The sequence below is a fragment of the Babylonia areolata genome, chromosome 4 (genome assembly GCF_041734735.1).
Source record: "Babylonia areolata isolate BAREFJ2019XMU chromosome 4, ASM4173473v1, whole genome shotgun sequence".
NCBI classification, from domain to species: domain Eukaryota; kingdom Metazoa; phylum Mollusca; class Gastropoda; order Neogastropoda; family Buccinidae; genus Babylonia; species Babylonia areolata.
The window spans coordinates 4,528,551-4,546,883 of NC_134879.1; the positions used below are offsets into that span (position 1 = coordinate 4,528,551).

General features: G+C 40.1%; 2 protein-coding genes across 3 annotated transcripts in view; one reads left to right on the forward strand and one right to left on the reverse strand.

Moving 5' to 3' along the window:
- Positions 1–1,076: 1,076 nt before the first annotated feature.
- On the forward strand, positions 1,077–12,607 carry LOC143280795 (galactosylgalactosylxylosylprotein 3-beta-glucuronosyltransferase 3-like). 2 transcript variants are annotated; one of them, XM_076585478.1, is made up of 8 exons: positions 1,077–1,180; positions 1,981–2,254; positions 3,011–3,163; positions 3,825–4,045; positions 4,533–4,700; positions 5,115–5,225; positions 6,041–6,247; positions 7,806–12,607. In XM_076585478.1, the coding sequence occupies exons 2-8, from the start codon at positions 2,167–2,169 to the stop codon at positions 7,905–7,907; spliced, it is 1,050 nt and encodes a 349-aa protein (XP_076441593.1). In that variant the 5' UTR covers positions 1,077–1,180; positions 1,981–2,166; the 3' UTR covers positions 7,908–12,607. The 2 variants fall into 2 exon arrangements, with proteins under 2 accessions (XP_076441593.1, XP_076441594.1); XM_076585479.1 differs by having other exon boundaries at positions 5,115–5,201.
- Positions 12,608–13,729: 1,122 nt separating this feature from the next.
- Positions 13,730–18,333, reverse strand: part of LOC143281539 (galactosylgalactosylxylosylprotein 3-beta-glucuronosyltransferase 3-like) — an 18,560-nt gene continuing 13,956 nt past the window's right edge. Inside the window, exons 5-6 of the mRNA XM_076586755.1 lie at positions 17,555–17,764; positions 13,730–15,228 (exon numbers count right to left, since the gene is read on the reverse strand). Of these exons, the coding sequence (XP_076442870.1) occupies positions 15,145–15,228; positions 17,555–17,764 (294 nt within the window). The 3' untranslated portion in view covers positions 13,730–15,144. The remainder of the gene's footprint in view (positions 15,229–17,554; positions 17,765–18,333) is intronic.

Consider the following 18,333-nt stretch of genomic DNA (forward strand, 5'->3'; position numbering starts at 1 on the left):
GCCTGCGTTGACTGGTTTGAGGAACTCTCCACCTGGTCAGTGGTAGAGCTGGGATTCGTCCTTCAGCAATCCGTTATGTAATAGGTAAAGACGCTGTTGCCTGCGGTGCTCTTCCAACGGGGGAAGGTTGAGGTCTTCCAGCATCTTCGTGATGCAGCCCAGGTTCCTCAGTAGACTTGTAGACTCGTAATGAACCAGGCAGCCTGTCGTTGGATATGTTCCAGTCTCTCAGCATCCTGTCTGTAGAAGGGATCCAATACCACTGCAGCGTATTCATCTGGATCGGATGATGGAGATGTATACTAGGCGCCTTAGTACATTCCTGTGGGCAATTCCGAAGGTTTCGGCGTAGGAAGCCCACCATCGATCCCGCTTTCTTGCAGATGTTGGTGATGTGGGTAGTCCACTTCAGGTCAGCTGAAACTTGAGCTAGACTCTTTGGTATGGACTGTCTTTGACCTCTTGAAGAGGGGTTCCATCCAGTTTGTAGAGGAAGTGTGTCTTCCGTCTGATGGACAGTATCAGTGGTGCACTTAGAAGCATTGAAACGCATTCCCCATTTCTTTGCCCATCCCTCTAACCCCTGAAGGTCAGCTTGTAGCGCGAGGTGGTCCTGGAAGCTGTTGATCTCACGATAGAGCAGGCAGTCATCTGCAAATCATCGTACTGTTGATTTGACGGAGTCGGGCAAGTCGTTGAGATGGCACAGGAATAGCAATGGGCCTAGCAGTGTGCCTTGCGGGCCGCCGGATTCTACTGCTGCCTCATCTGATCAGTGCTTCACCCTCCAGGACCATCTGCATCCTCCGCTTGGTGTGGAAGTTGGAGATCCAGGAGTAGACTGACAAGAAGTGAAAGAAAGAGTCAGCTATGGAGCATTGGCCTGAAACTGAATTATTTGTTTTCCATTATCAGATCGAAAGTTACAGGAGGTTATCTATGATTCAATACATATATTGTTCCTGGTTTCATATTATATGAATCTAGATACCGTGCCGCTCAAATGTAAATGGGATCGCTTGCAACTGCAAGTTGTTCACGGTTGCTAACCTTCTGTACGTATAATCAGTAGTTTACAAATCTTGATCTTCGCCGTCTGCAAACCATCAAAATCCGATTCACCCACCTTTGATAAGCTAGAGACGTGGACGTGGCAGAATCTCACCATTGTTTATTAATGGTATTGGCCTTTGGATTATATTTTACATTTTGCAGTATGAATGATAAGTAATACATTCGCAAGCAATCAAAGTAGTTGTTTGAACACATGCACCCTCATCAGACGATAAGTTGCGCATTTGCTTTCGTTTTTAAGTATGTCTGTGAACAAGCTTTTGGAAAAAAAAAAGAAAAAAAGAAGTGCATGTTGGTTTGGACGATGTGACAGTTACCGTGTATTCTGATATAATGGAAAATGGTTTACACTGATTTACTATTACACTGATTAGTGGGCAGGTGATAAACTGACTTAGGGGCGGTGTTTTTGATGTACACGTGCGCGCCGGTGTGTGTGGTCTGTGTTCTTGATTATGTCAGCCATAATCTGTTCCAGGGATGACCACACTAATTACATGACAAAATCATATTAGAATATGAACAGGAAAAGAGAACTTTAAAAAGCTGAATGTATTATCAATGTTTTGATTGTACTTTTGTCACTTATGCGTATGCATACACGCATATAAAAAAAAAGTTTGATATATCTGTGTATTGTGCAGAGTGTGCACATCATTTATGGATGCCCCTACCTGTACCTTTTCAAACCTCGCACCCCCATGTACCCCCCAGCACCCCACCCCCAACACACACACATATATTATACAGATTCACACATCCATGGATGCATGCATGCACACACACACACACACACACACACACACACACACACACACACACAACAATCACAAAAATATCAACTCACAATCAGAAGGATTGTTCATATGAATCTATATTTCCATAAATTTTCTTCCTATGTTTCAGATTAACAAGATGCTGGACATGATTATCCAAATTTTATAATGAAACTGACTGAAGAAAAACACCACTGGTAGTCTTGATTACGATACAAAAGTTATGACAATTACAAGCCAGAGCATCCGTGATGATGCAGGGCGTAAGCCTGATTTAGAGAAACCAATGTGATATGAACTTCAGTGAAGAAAAAAGATGAGGAGTCTTATACAGCCACGGAGATTTGTGCAGTTATACCTGGTCCTTGTTACCTGCGCAGTCATATTGCTGCTTGCAAGTTATGGTTGGTATTTATTGATTAAGAAAAAAAACAAAAACTTGTTGGCGTTCTTTTGTGTGTGAGTGTGTGCATGTGTTTGCATAAGTGCACTTATTGGCATCAGCATGTGTGTGTGTGTGTGTGTGTGTGTTTGTGTGTGTTCGTGTGTGTGTGCATTTACATGGATGTATGTGTGCTTTTGTGTATACATGAATGTGAAATTGTTTTGTTCCTGGCATTCTGGTGAGCACACATATTGTGCAGTAATATGGGTTGTGTATTAGAGATATGTTCATGCACATAATTATATGCAAATTATGCAGTGGTTTGTGGAAATGTATATGTTGCATTTTTGTGTGCATTATATCTTAACTGTGCAAGCTACAACTGAGCCAACATTGCAGAGCATATCCTGTGAAAGGTGACACAAAGAATTCACTGCTTAGAAACATTGTTACGACATACGTGTGCTGTTTTGTAAAACGGTGGAGTTCCCACCTTTCATTCTACTTTACTAATTGTCCAGTGACATAGTGTACAGGTTCAAGGTACTTTGCAACAAAAAACATTTGTGTTTGATTAAGTTTGCATCATATGAATCTTGTTTCAAATTGGGTTCAAAATATTTTTCCATGAGTGAGACACATTAGAAAATATTTCTGAAATCCTATTGTTATTCAACATATCATATTACAGTATCTCTGTTGTGTTTCATTGTAATTAAGAAAAAAAATAACTGTAATATTTTAAACATGTTGTTCATGTGTTTGCTCTGAACAGCGGCCTGGTGTCCTGATGAAGAGGTACAGGCAGAGCGAGAGCTGCTGGAAACATACAGAGAACGATTGCAGAAAGCAGACATCACCATCAATAATCTTAATGCCAAGTTGTCAGCCCGACCCAGCCAGATCAGTGTGCACAGGCATCAGAATGGTAAAACTCTCTGCAGTTTTCTGTTTATTCTGTGGTGCTTTTGAATTTAGGTAGTGGTCCAAACATTGGATTTTCTTCTCTTTTTTTTCTTCTTCTTCTTTTTTCCCCCTTTTTTTTTTCCAGTTTCTTGAATATCGGATCTTGTGCTTTCACAGAAAATGAAATGCTTTTGTTCAGCCAAATTATCGAAACATCAGTTTGAATTCACATGCAAAGTAAATTGCAGTCTTGCCTAGTGACTCAGTGTCTAGATAATAGGTTTTGTTTTATCAGTGTTTCTCTGCTTTGTTTTCTGCAGTGCCATTAGAATTTAAAAACTGTTCTTAGTAACTAATTTGTCTTTTAAAACTGTCATAATGCCTGTATGTTGATGCATAATGTGTAATGAATTATAATTGGTGTTTTTTTTGCAAATGTCTTTCTTATTCATGCACACCTTACCATCCAGTAAGCCCCTTTCTCTAGAAAAAAAAAAAATCAAAAACAAGAGAAAAAAAGCGCGTCTAAAGTATTTGATATATTCTTGAAAAAAAAAACAAAAAAAACCTCTAAAAGTAAAATATCTTAGCTGTTTCTGTTAGTTCATTGAAACGGTCATTGCCTCAATAAGGATTAAAACGTACACAAAATGTTGCATCTTATTGCACTTTAATGTTTGCAGAGCATGTTCCCGGTCTTCCGACCATTTATCTCATCACACCCACCCACACACGGACAGAACAGAAGGCAGAGTTGGTGCGCCTCAGCCATACCCTATTGCACATCTACAACATCCACTGGATAGTCATTGAGGACTCAGAAATGAAGACTCCGTTGGTGACCAACTTTCTCAGTACGTGTGGCCTCAACTATACTCACCTCAGCGTACTGACACCTCCTGAGGTTTGTATGAAATTATCTCTTTATGGAATGGCTGTTGGACTTTTAAGTGGCTGGACTGAATTGCTGCCATAGTGTTAGAACGTTTGAAAGGAATGGTTTTTTGTTTTGTTTTTTGTTTGGAAAGTCTGTATTGAGTACTGGTGTTATATATATGTGTGTGTGTGTGTGTGTGTGTGTGTGTGTGTGTCTTTTGGAAAGAAAGTTGGTTTTTATTTCATGCTCATAGTCATAATTCATAAATGATAAAATCATGAGGATTGGCACTGAAGATGAAAATGAATTGATAAAAGTATTTGTAGTACTACTAGTACTTGTAGGAGGAGTTGTTGCTGCAACTGTAGTAGTAATAATGATAACTACAACATTGATAATCTAACAATGATACTTTGGGTGGCAGTTGCAGAGTTGAAACAAGAGTGACCGCAAGAATGACAAGTTACACAGGTTGACGAAAATGACTTGCGGTTTGTTTGTGTTTTTGGTCCAGGTCAAAATGAAGGACACTGACCCCAACTGGTTGAAGCCAAGAGGGGTGCTGCAGAGAAATGCCGGACTCAGCTGGCTGAGAGAGACGGCCAGAACACAAAATCTGGAACCTGCTGTGGTCTATTTTGCTGACGATGACAATACATACAGTCTGCAGCTTTTTGAAGAAGTCAGTGGTTTGATTTCATGTGTGTGTGTGTCTTTCTGGGTTTTTTTGGGTTTTTTTGTGGGGGTATCTTTGTAGATATGTATCCACAAAAAGGTGAAAAGATAATGCAAGAAAAGAAGGAGTAAACACCTACATTGTGAATGATTGAGTAAAGGAGTGATGAATAACTTTGGAGTGAATGGCTGAATATTAGAGAGAATAGTAAGGGTTATACAGGTTAATGGTTATACAGAGAGAGAAAGAGAGAGAGAGAGATGTAAAAATCTTTATTTCTATATATCTCTCGATAGATAGATAGATTCTAAGATTGTGTCTGTTTTGCTGCAGTTTTTGTTCATTTGTAAGCTGGAGTTTAAGCATATAAAATCTTCATGTATAAAAGAATTCGTGAAAGTAAGTATATTTTGCTTCCAGATGCGTTCCACTAAAAAAGTGTCAGTCTGGCCTGTGGGTCTGGTTGGAGGTCTGCGTTACGAGAGCCCTATTGTAACACGAGGAACAGTAAGCAGCGATGATGTATTACATGTGTGTATTTATGTGTGGTGTTTGGCAAGTTGTACTGTATAGAAAGAAAAAAGAGTAAGTATTAAATGAATGTTTTGCATTCGAAAGAAATGTGTTTTCTTTAGAAAGATACTTCTTGTTCGTTCATGGGCTGTAACTCCCACGTTCACTTGTATACGTGAACAGGAGTGGGCTTTTACATGTATGACCGTTTTTACCCCACCATGTAGGCAGCCATACTCTGTTTTCAGGGGTAGAAAGATACAATTACAGTTATTTAGAAGATGAAAATTTCCAGTGAATGACTTCAGAAAAAGAATGAATGCCATATATACATGATATCTTTTACTTCTGTCTTTTAAAACAAAAAAATTGTTCGTCTTACTTGGTTGTTATGATTTTATTCATTTTTTGTTTCCTTTGTTCATTAAGTTTCAAGGTTTTTTTCACCACAGGTCTAAATCAGTTGTGAAATGCTTGTGTCTTCTTTTTCTTTTTTTTCTTCTTTTTCACCTTCTTTTCTTTCTTAGTAGAGCAGATGTGATTATCTGTTACAATAATTTGTCACAAAAATGAACAAATCAGAACTAAACAAAGAAAAACTCCTCATTGTCTGTAATGATAGTTTTTCACAAAAGTGAACAATACACCATAATTTGTCACAAAAGTGAACAATGTACTATAATTTGTCACTAAAGCAAACAATATACCATAATTTGTCACAAAAGCGAACAACATACCATAATTTGTCACAAAAGCAAACAATACAAAACAAAAAACAAACAAAAAATCTCTCTATTACAAATGTGCACCTTTGTTTTTTCAACATCTGAAAGGTAACAGGATGGTACACCTACTGGAAACCTCAGCGCCCATTTGCTATGGACATGGCAGGGTTTGCAGTCAACCTTCGGCTGATTCTGCAGCACCCCAACGCACAGTTTACCAACGCGGTACAGAGGGGCTACCAGGAATCAACCCTGCTCACCGGGTTGGGGATAATGCTGTCGGACCTGGAACCTAAAGCAAATGGTTGCACAAAGGTATGATGTTGGTTTTAACATGTATTTGTGTGTGTATTTCTTTTTATCACAACCGATTTCTGCGTGCGCTAAGTGCATGCTGTACACGGGACCTCGGTTTATTGTCTCATCCAAATGACTAGTGCCCAGGCCACCACTCAAGGTCTAGTGGAGGGGGAGAAAACACCGGCGGCTGAGCCATGATTCGAACCAGCACCCTCAGGTTCTCTCGCTTCCTAGGTGGACGCGTTACCTCTAGGCCATCACTTCACATCGTTTCCATCATTCTTCTGTTTGTTACTTGTACCCCCATGTCATTACGGCTGAAAAGTGATTGACATGGATGATTTCAAAGTTCTCTCTCTCCCTCTTTCTGTGTGTGAGTGTGTGTGTGTGTGTGTGTGTGTGTGCATGTGTATGTGTGTGTGTGTGTTTGAGTGTGTGTGTGTGTGTGATAAAATTTCCTTTTTTTTTTTTTTTTACTTATTGTTGTGTTAGAATCCATTCTGCCAGCTAGTTTGAGAGGATACAGATGCAGTCAGAACAGGACCTGAAGCAGTTCAGGAAACAGAATTGTTTCAGTGAATCATTTTGGTCTCTTCAACGTAGGCAGATACTGTTTATGCTGGTACATTATTTGGTTGAACAATTTCAGTGTGGTGGTCTTTTTATCCTGGATGGTGTTTGCATTTGTCTTGCCACTCTTTTATCAACTTTAAAATTTCATCCAGCCAAATCAGATCTTTAACAATGCCGTTTCACATCTATTCCATGGTTTGAGGTGACTGATAAGGCTTTTATTTGGCATAGCTGAAGATATATTCCTATGTTTTTTTCTGATGAAAAGATGTTAAGTTTGTCTCATTACCCACATGTTCAATGTGGACTATGCATCCAGCTTGAGCCATCAATGCAGAAGTACTTGTGGCCCGAGATTGGTTAATCACAACTCTGTGGAGTAGACAGAGTGTGGAAATGGCAGACCTGTTGCACTTGAATGGTTATGGCTTATAGTGTGGGACTGCTGTCTCAGGGAATGTGATTATTTTTCTTACCAAATACTTCCTCCCGTTTCATCACCCTCCTCTCACTCTCTCTCTCTCCACACCCCTCCTCTCACTCTCTCTCTCCACACCCCTCCTCTCGCTCTCTCTCTCTCCACACCCCTCCTCTCGCTCTCTCTCTCTCTCCAGTAGTTTCACTCCATCCCTCTCCTAAAACATGGCCGACACAGCGATTCAAGGGAGGTAACTTTACATCTGTTCCACTTAAAGATACAGGAACAGCTAAGTCTTTGTATCTCTTTGTTTTTGTTTGCACGGTTTATTGTTTTGTACAGAGAAGACCTTAGGGGCAAAGCGCATCGCTTCCCTGTCGTGTGTCACAGCCAGTGTTCACTCTCCATCTCATGAGAAGAGTACAGTGCTACCCTTTATTGAAGTACTTTCATTCTCGCCTTCAGTCAGCTTTTTTGTTAATTGTTAATTGGAGAATGACCAATGATTTTTTTTTTTCTCCTTTTTTTTAAAAATTCACTGATCTAGGTGATAGATATTGATTCACTGTTCTTTGTTTGCAGGTTTTAGTGTGGCACACAAGAACAGAAAAAACAAGCTTGAAAAATGAGGACAAAATGAGAAAAAAACTGGGAAAAGGGTCAGACCCAAGTATGGAAGTGTAGAGATGAAAGAAATGGTATGTATGGATGTGTGGAAACAGGAATTGCATGGAAGATCAGTCTACAGGGTGTTGATTGACATAGATTTCAGCAAGTGATGTTGGTCATGTGAGGCTGAGATTTTTTAATTTATGATTATTGAAAGGTGATGTGATGTTTTGGTCATGTGGTTCGGAGAGTGCTGCTGTTTCTGTGCCATAGAAATGGCGGGAAAACTCAGAAATGTTTCCCAAGCATACAGGGTCATTTCTAAGTGTTTTAAACAGAATGTTACTGTATAAAGTGCCTCAATCTACAGGGTGAGCATTTTGAGCAAGGATATGAACTGCAAGAAATGCACATATTCAGTAACTCATGCACAGTCAAGTGCCCAGGTGGACTCACAAACACACACAAGCACTCAACCCCACCTGAGAGCCTAAAGTTTGTTTTGTTTTGTTTTTTTCTTTTTCCAATAACATATATTTTATTCAACAGTGCTTGCTCTTTATTTTTGTTGCAGTGCAAACATACAGGACTGTGTGTTAATTCTTTGTGAAACATTTTTTATGATGACATTAAATCTAGAGTTCATTTTGCCATGCTTGATTTTTACTTTTCATTATAGTCTGATGATATGCACCATCTACAAACAGACATTTAGCCCAGAGTCTTGGATTTATTTTTGGCCCATTTGGCTGCTGTTGAGGGAATAGAATAACATGAAAAATAATAAATTACTGCCAAAGATCTTTCTTTTTTTTCTTTTCATTAGTTGTAAAGATTTTTTTTAAAGTATTGCCTTTTCTTCATTCATCTTCGTAACTGTCAGGTTTGATGACATTTCAGCATACCGTTCTGAAGATCATGGGGTCAGTAAAAGACTGCTCCTTTTCCAAGAATTAGGAACAAATCAAAATAACTTGATCATAACCAAACATACATTTGATTGATGAAAGGGTCTCTTTGGTTTTGTTTGTTTTCATTTGTTTGTTTGTTAGTTTTTCCTCCTTTTCTCAGTTCTGACACAAGTGCACATGCATGTGTGCTTGTGTTTTTGTGTTAAAAGTTCATTATTACATGAGAGGGCAGAGATTTTTTTTCCCGTAAGGTCTCTTGCATACATTGCCAGTTAACATGAAAAGAACAGAAAATGTGCTTATGTGTACAATGTAGGTGTCAATGTGATATTAATTTTACAATAAAGACTGATTCCTATTGTACATTTCTCAGTTGGACCAAAAGGATGTCAGCTCATTCCGCTATATCTCTGTGCTCTGCTCGAGCACAATTGCACACATATTTCTGCCTCTGCCTGAGAAGTGCTTGGGCTTCAAATCCATATTAATCAAGCCAGGAGTTCAACGTTTCAACCAAGAACAAGATAAAACATTTCATGGACTTCCATGTACATTACTGACGATGTTTTAGTGGGCTGTTATCATTTTCAATCACTTCACTTGCAAATCTTGTTTACATCTGTATGATCATATATATATCATCATGGTTAAAAAGTTCATGTTTCACTAATAAGCAAGTATTAAACAAAATGTTTCAAGATGTAAAACAGATTTTGGTTCTGAAAATTATTTCTTAAAACCATGCCCCTCCCCCCCCCCACCCTTCCCACCCTCCCCACCCCCCAAAAAAAATCCAAAAATGGTTGATGGACTTTGAGAGATGAGGCAGATTGACATGATCAATCTTTTTCAAATCTTATATTGTCCAAAAACACAGCTGCAGAACTAGAATTCCCAGGTGGGAAAGGTTGCATGGTCTGAAATTCTCACAGTGCAGAATGTATCATTTTTTAAGAAAAAGTTTTTCATTACGTAGAGCATAAGCTCTTGAATTAACACGTCGCCAATATGAATATGTGTGCAGTTTCTTCTTTTGGGGTGGAGGAGGGGTTGAGGGGTGGGAATCAGAAACTGGCGGTACTTTCACTTTCTTCCTGTGAGATTTGATAGGGAGTGATATTGCAAGGCCTTCTTGTACTTAACTGTCAACTTTTTTGTTTGTTTGTTTGTTTTTTGTTTGTTGTTGTCAATTGTCTTGGTGGTTTTGTGTTGAGTGCAGTTGATCCCTTTCATTCTCCGATGTGGATACTGATGGGGTCTTCAAACGTGTGTGTTTCGTGACCTTGCCTTTTGGAAAATTCTTTGCAAGAAGTTTCCTCTTTTTCTATCTTGTCTTTTTCCTCCAATTTATATTCTTGATTTTTGTTTTTATCATTTTCTCCTGTTTCCGCTGTGTTTCAGTTATCTTTATTTCTGAATTATGTCTTATCATTTATTTTGCCTGTGCTGGGACTTAATATTGAGCATTTTCTGTTCAGGTGTACGGGGTTTTTTTTGGGAGGGTGGGCGGGGGGGTGGGGGCGGAGGTTGTTTGCTTGTTTTATTTTATCCAGAAGGTTAGCATGATTAGTGTCTTCTTTTTAATCAGATGTCTGTCATTTTTGATAGATAATTTTTGTCATTGTAGCTATTAATATGTATTTAACTCTCTTTTTTTTTAATCCTTTGGTGATGGATTGCATAGAATGTGCAGTGACAGGGCATCTCCATGAGCATATTTGCTTGAATCAAAAGTATTTATGCTTCCATTTTGTTGGCCAGGGTTGATTTGGTGTGTGATATCTTTGCAGACCTCCCTTTTCTAATAAGGAGGTATGTAGTGTTGCATGCTTTCTGTTGTGTTGGTGTTCATTGCTCTGCCAACTTACCATGGGCCTCAGGGCTTTCAGCACAGTGATTGTGGCTATGAGTGCCTATTACACCCTCCCCCCCCCCCCCCTTTTTTTTTTCTTTCATAAAATCAAGGTGTAACTTTCATATCGGTGCTCTCTAGAACCCACAGTCACAATCCTGTTACACAATACTCTTGTTAGGTACAGTCAGTTTGAAAACTTGAGAAAAATATTCACCCTTTTAGTCAGTCTTGGTTTATATTTCCCCAGACAAATGACACACAGAGACTTCTATGGCTAATGTGGATTTTCAGGGTAAAACGGTTACAAAAATTTTGACTGGATGTGATACAGAATGCAGTGCTTTGTAAATTAAAGAGGGCTTGCATTGTCATTAAAATGGACACAATCCCGTCACCCTCCCCTAAACCCCCATCCACACCCCTCCCTCCCAGAAATGATTTGCCATAATGCAGAATGCAGGGCTTTGTAAGTTGGAGGGTTTGTATTTTCATTGAAGTATCAATACAACACCAAAAACAAAAAGGAAAGAAAAAAGAAAGAAACAAAAAAAGAAAGAAAGAAAGATTAGCTATATGCTACATATAATGCAGAATGCAGTGCTTTGTATGTTAAAGAGGGTTGGTATTGTCACTAAAATGGATACAAACAAAAACTGATCAGCTGTAATGCAGTGTTTTGTATGTTAAAGAGGGTTGGTATTGTCACTAAAATGGATACAACCAAAAACTGATATGCTGTAATGCAGTGTTATGTATGTTAAAGAGGGTTGGTATTGTCACTAAAATGGATACAACCAAAAACTGATATGCTGTAATGCAGTGTCATGTATGTTAAAGAGGGTTGGTATTGTCACTAAAATGGATACAAACAAAAACTGATCAGCTGTAATGCAGTGTTATGTATGTTAAAGAGGGTTGGTATTGTCACTAAAATGGATACAAACAAAAACTGATCAGCTGTAATGCAGTGTTTTGTATGTTAAAGAGGGTTGGTATTGTCACTAAAATGGATACAAACAAAAACTGATCAGCTGTAATGCAGTGTTATGTATGTTAAAGAGGGTTGGTATTGTCACTAAAATGGATACAAACAAAAACTGATCAGCTGTAATGCAGTGTTATGTATGTTAAAGAGGGTTGGTATCGCCACTAAAATGGATACAAACAAAAACTGATCAGCTGTAATGCAGTGTTATGTATGTTAAAGAGGGTTGGTATTGTCACTAAAATGGATACAAACAAAAACTGATCAGCTGTAATGCAGTGTTATGTATGTTAAAGAGGGTTGGTATTGTCACTAAAATGGATACAAACAAAAACTGATCAGCTGTAATGCAGTGTTATGTATGTTAAAGAGGGTTGGTATCGCCACTAAAATGGATACAAACAAAAACTGATCAGCTGTAATGCAGTGTTATGTATGTTAAAGAGGGTTGGTATTGTCACTAAAATGGATACAAACAAAAACTGATCAGCTGTAATGCAGTGTTTTGTATGTTAAAGAGGGTTGGTATTGTCACTAAAATGGATACAAACAAAAACTGATCAGCTGTAATGCAGTGTTATGTATGTTAAAGAGGGTTGGTATTGTCAGAGTTGGTGTTAACGTTAAACAGAGATCATATATTCTCAGTTTTTGGTTTTCACTTGATGGTATTTCTCTGAACACCAGTACAAGAGTCTTGATACAAGTTATTACTGATGTACTGTATGCATGACCCTTTCACTCTGTTTCCTCTCGTTTTTTTGTGAAGAGGTCCATGAATCTGTCATTTGGGACGTTAAGGAGTTCTGCTTTCTATGATGTGTGCATGTGGGATCGTACGTGCGTTTGTGTATGCATGCATATTTGTTTGTTCTTTTATTTAATTATGTAATGTTTTCTGCTGTGTTTTTTTGTGTTTTTTTTGTTTTGTTTTTTGTAGGACTCCTGAAATATGCATGCTTTGTAAAGATTAAGATGGTTTGTTTTTGACAGTTTCATGTTCTTAATAAATTTGTGATATACATTTTTGTGTGTTTTCATGTTTGGCTGATTATAAAAACATTGTGTGTGTGTGTGTGTGTGTGTGTGTGTGTGATATTCATGTGATGTCAAGTTCATTTCTTGCCCAAGTTATAAACTGACTGGTTTATTGCAGAAGCTGGCTATAGACTTGGTTAATATATCCCAGGGACAGGTACTCTTCACCGTTTTTATGCTCCTGGAAACTCTGCCCTCCCTGAATGAAGCTACATTAGCTTCCAGGGGCTGTATTCATCAGCCCATCATGCCTGTGGGGAAATGTGTACCTGCAGATAATCTGCCTGAGTCCAGGTAAACTGCCCGAAGGTAACCAATATCCAGTACTCAAGAACACACGAGCTTATCTGCACGTCTACAAACCCAAAGCATATTTACCCTTACTACCTGCCAAGGGTGACTGCCCAGGAAGCAGAGGTAAATATGGTGGATCCTTTTGTAGCGTTGTTTTTTTTAGGTAAGACAGGTGCACTTTTCAGATAACACGTGTTTTGCGAACTCTCTTGATAAATGCTGTGAACTGTGGTGCAGTGAGAAGTAAAACTGAGAGTATGCGCAGAAGGGAATCACCAGGATCTGTAATTATAGAGGCTGGGTCAGCTGCCTGAGCACACTGCGCGTCTTGAATATGAAGATAACTTAATCTTCATGTTTAACTGTACCCGCGGATCCCTACCATGTCAAAGGTAACTTACCTGGAGGCAGAATGAATTTTGTCTTGAATACAGCCCCAGGAAGGCAGCATAGTGGTGACCTGTATGGGACAGGCATCCTGCCCAGTGCCATGGAGATTTAATTTCAGTAAGTACAGGGTTCAGGGTCTTACCAGCCTTTCTCCTGTTCACTTGACCATTACCCTCTTGTTCAAGTTATGTATTCAAGTCAGGAACACTTTTTACTTCTGCGCAACAGAATGAAAAATGTGTTATACTGCAGAAAACTAACCTGCCGTGTTTAGCCTTCGATGTGAGTGTTTGTGCTGAAGAAAATAGCTCACAGCAATGAAAACAATCAAACGATCAACCACTCGCTCAAAAGAATCAGGCAGTGAAGTAGCAATGTGAACAACAACATTTAAGATAAGATGTGTAAATATGATTATATTCTGTCAATCAAGTAATTAACCCACTTAATGCATGCAGTAAACCAATATACATCACTTGAGTTCTCGGAGCCAATGAATAGATAAAATAATGCAAAACCGAACTGTAGATACAGTACAGACATATACAATAGATGACAAGGTGAGTGGAGGGAGAAGGTTGAGGAGGTACGGAACAGAGCCTGATCAGAGATCACATCAGCAATAAAACTTAACAGTATCACAAGCTGGAGATGGCAAGGTTCATGTACGGACAGGCGCAGGGCTGAGAGGCAGGGGTCAGACTGTCATCAACAGAAAATTGAGAATGGCAGGAGACGACTGAAGGGGGCTTGCGGGGGGGGGGGGGGGGGGGGGGGTTAGACAATATAGTGTGCTGTGCAAGTAGAGACTCTCCACCCACAATGACATTTGTATTTGTATTTCTTTTTATCACATCAGATTTCTCTGTGTGAAATTCGGGCTGCTCTCCCCAGGGAGAGCGCGTTGCTACACTACAGCGCCACCCATTTTTTTGTATTTTTTCCTGCGTGTAGTTTTATTTGTTTTTCCTATCGAAGTGGATTTTTCTACAGAATTTTGCCAGGAACAACCCTTTTGTTGCCGTGGGTTCTTTTACGTGCGCTAAATGCATGCTGCACACGGGACCTCAGTTTATCGTCTCATCCGAATGACTAGCGTCCAGACCACCACTCAAGGTCTAGTGGAGGGGGAGAAAATATCGGCGGCTGAACCGTGATTCGAACCAGCGCACTCAGATTCTCTCGCTTCCAAGGCGGACGCGTTACCTCTAGGCCATCACTCCACTCCATTACACTCACTATAATGTTCTGTTTCATGACTGAATTCTTCTATATGACATTTTATGGGGGACTGAGGAATTAAAGCACCACTGACACGGTGAACAACATGACAGTTAAATGTGATCTTCTGATTCATTTGGTCAGTGTGTTAATGCTATCAGCATGTGTGGCAGGCTTTATCAGGGTAAACAAATAATAGAATGCAGTCCAACAGGCAGAGCAACAACTGAGTCTAAAGCACTGGATTTTCAGTCTGATGGTTAGAGGTTCAAATCCCGGCCAAAGCACGTGGTGGGTTAAGGGTGGAGAATTTTCCTCTCTCCCAGTCAACCTGCCTGTGCCTGAACCCCAGCTTCCATGCCAGCCTCATACGTACATATGCATATACAATACATATACATTTTTAATTATACATATATTAACTTTTCAGCCCAGACAGATTCATTTGTGTGGAATTGATGCCACTCAGCCCAGGTGGGCAGAGTGTGTCCCCCCTAAATCTGGCTCCACCCACTTCCACATCCTCTCTAACCCCTCTCTTCTATATATATATATTTGTGTGTGTGTGTGTAACCTACCAAACTGTACATTTCAATAAACTTCAGTATCGGGAATATTCTAATGTCGTGGCAGGTTCCGTAATTTCACCTTTGGTGGCTTGAATGATTCTCTTTGTGTAGTTTGTGTGTGCCAAGCCAGCACCTGCAATAAGCAAGGACGTGAAAACAATCAGCAAGATTGCAGGACATGAAAACAATCAGCAAGATAACAGTATGGCAGTATGATTTGGAACACTGTATCTGACTAATCGCACCAACATCTTAGTGTGAAAATAAAAAGTACAACCAAAAATACATGTGCGCGCACACGCACACACACACACGCGCGCGCGCGCGCACACACGCACACATACACTCGCACAGAGATCCACCATGGAAGTGCGTTATTACGCTAGCTTTTCTTGTCAAATTTCTTTATCAGGAGTATGTCTTAATGTTTAAAATGAAGTTGTTTGGTATGTTGTGTATTAAACACTTTGTTTGCAGCAATAACAGTAAGAACACAAAATAGAGTCAAAGCTTTCAGGATTTACATGCAAGAATAACAACCAACAAAAACCTGCTCTCTCTCCCATCCTTTCGATCAATGAAAAAATAAAACAACAACAAAAACTATCACGTTACCAACTTTTGAAGTGTGTATTATTGTTTGGGAAGGCTTTGGTATTGCCATATTTTAAAAACGATAATCGCAATGCAATCATATATAATGGGCTAGGATATGTATCATTACGTCTACACTTGAAAAAAAAAGAAGAAGAAAAAAAAAAAGATAAATGATTTGTATCTTTGACACAAGTTGAGTAAATCGTTCTGCCTTGATGTCTTTCTTTCACACACACACACACCCCAAACTCCCACCCACCTACCAAACCCACATACCTCCCGACCCACTTTTCTTGTTGACAAAGGAAGGTAAGAAAAAATGCAGGGTGTGGGGGCCGACTTGAGAGGAAGAGGTCATGTGAGATATATAAGAGTGACTGTGACATACTGATGTACCGTGGCAGATTGGGCTAGGTGCTGGTCTTTTCATCAAACAGTCATCAGCTGCACATCCAGAATCGGCCTCTTCTCCCATATGAGGACACACACCGACAGATAAGCCTGCCTGCCTACTCATCTGTCGGTCCGACAGGAGACTCCATCATCATCATCAGCAGAGTTCAAGGCCCCATGTTCGCATGGTGTCGTCTTCTTCGGAACGGCACTTCACACTAGTTTTTCTCACTTCACCTGATCACGTTTGACTGGGTACCTGACATCGGCCGCGGAAGTTTAAAACGTCAGCCAAGGAGAGGATTGGCCCCCACTTTCTTTTGCCGACAGAGCCCTAGACACAGTGAGTATGAATTCACTGACCCCCCCACCCCCACCCCCCCCAACCCCCGAGAGCGAGGCCGAAAGGCTGTTGGACCTTCAACAATTTAACCTAACCAGGTGGTGTGACTTGAACCTGGAAGGACAACTAAAGATGACTCAATCAGTGTGGACAAAGGACGACTAAAGGTGACTCAAGCAGTGTGGACAAAGGACGACTAAAGATGACTCAATCAGTGTGGACAAAGGACGACTAAAGGTGACTCAAGCAGTGTGGACAAAGGACGACTAAAGATGACTCAATCAGTGTGGACAAAGGACGACTAAAGGTGACTCAATCAGTGTGGACAAATGACGACTAAAGATGACTCAATCAGTGTGGACAAAGGACGACTAAAGGTGACTCAATCAGTGTGGACAAAGGACGACTAAAGATGACTCAATCAGTGTGGACAAAGGACGACTAAAGGTGACTCAATCAGTGTGGACAAAGGACGACTAAAGATGACTCAATCAGTGTGGACAAAGGACGACTAAAGATGACTCAATCAGTGTGGACAAAGGACGACTAAAGGTGACTCAATCAGTGTGGACAAAGGACGACTAAAGATGACTCAATCAGTGTGGACAAAGGACGACTAAAGGTGACTCAATCAGTGTGGACAAAGGACGACTAAAGATGACTCAATCAGTGTGGACAAAGGACGACTAAAGATGACTCAATCAGTGTGGACAAAGGACGACTAAAGATGACTCAAGCAGTGTGGACAAAGGACGACTAAAAATGACTCATACTGCGTGGGCAAAGAACGACTAAAGGTGTTCAATCAAAGTGGAAAAAGGCGATGTTTCTGGCCTCGAGGACACATAACTGCTGGCACGACAGACAGGAGATGCCCGTGCACTGAGATGAGGCATCACGGAGTCTGCCCATATGACACAAAAGAAACCCCATACACACACCACCACCACCACCATACCTCCTCCGCCTCCCCCACACCCCTCTCCCCCCCCCATACCCCCCCTCCCCCCCCCCCGACATTATTTTGATTCCCATGTCCGCGCTGGGTGTATGTATATTTACATATCAAGTCTCTCAATCCTCAAAGCCTCCCTCTCCAATCTTCCCTCTTATCGTTGAAATTCACCTGCGAGCAGTTACCATCCGGTTCTGGAGTCAGCTGATCCAGCGGCACCAAGAGGCTCTCCAGGAAGCTGGTCTCCAGTCGGCCTCGTTTCCATTCAAACAGGAACCTGACGTCTGGTTTCGACAGCAACAAGTTGACGCTGATGGAGAAGCTTGCCATGTCGACAGGGAACTCTCTGTCCACAGCAATGTTCCCTTCAAAGCCGATCACCTGGTCAACAGAAAAGTGAATACTATATATCATGTAATCGTGTTCACTGCTGTCCATATCCGAAGTTTTCCGCCACTTCATATTATTGCTTTTTGAGATAATTCCCAATAATTCAAAAGAAAAAGGAAAAAAAAAAAAAAAAAGATAAACCCCGTTCTTCTTTTTTTTTTTTTTTTTTTTTTGTTTACCTACCTGGTAATCTGGAAAATTTCTATGCAAACTTTTACAAATTATGTCGTGTTTTTTTCATGTTTACATGTTGTCTGAAACATTTCACACACACACACACACACACACACACACACACACACACACACACACACACACACGTGTGTGTGTGTGCGTGCGCGCGCACGCAACTCCAAACAATTCATATGCAAAACTAATGCACAAGGCCATACAAATTCTGCATATTCTTTTCTTTCTTTTTTTTTCTTTTTTTTCTATATTTAATTCTTTTCCAAAACAAGCCAGTTTGTTTGTTCATTATTAGGCTATCTTATGAACTGAATCTGTTATGTTTAGGTATCTTTTACTTTCAAGGATCACCTGAAGTATTCGTCTTGATT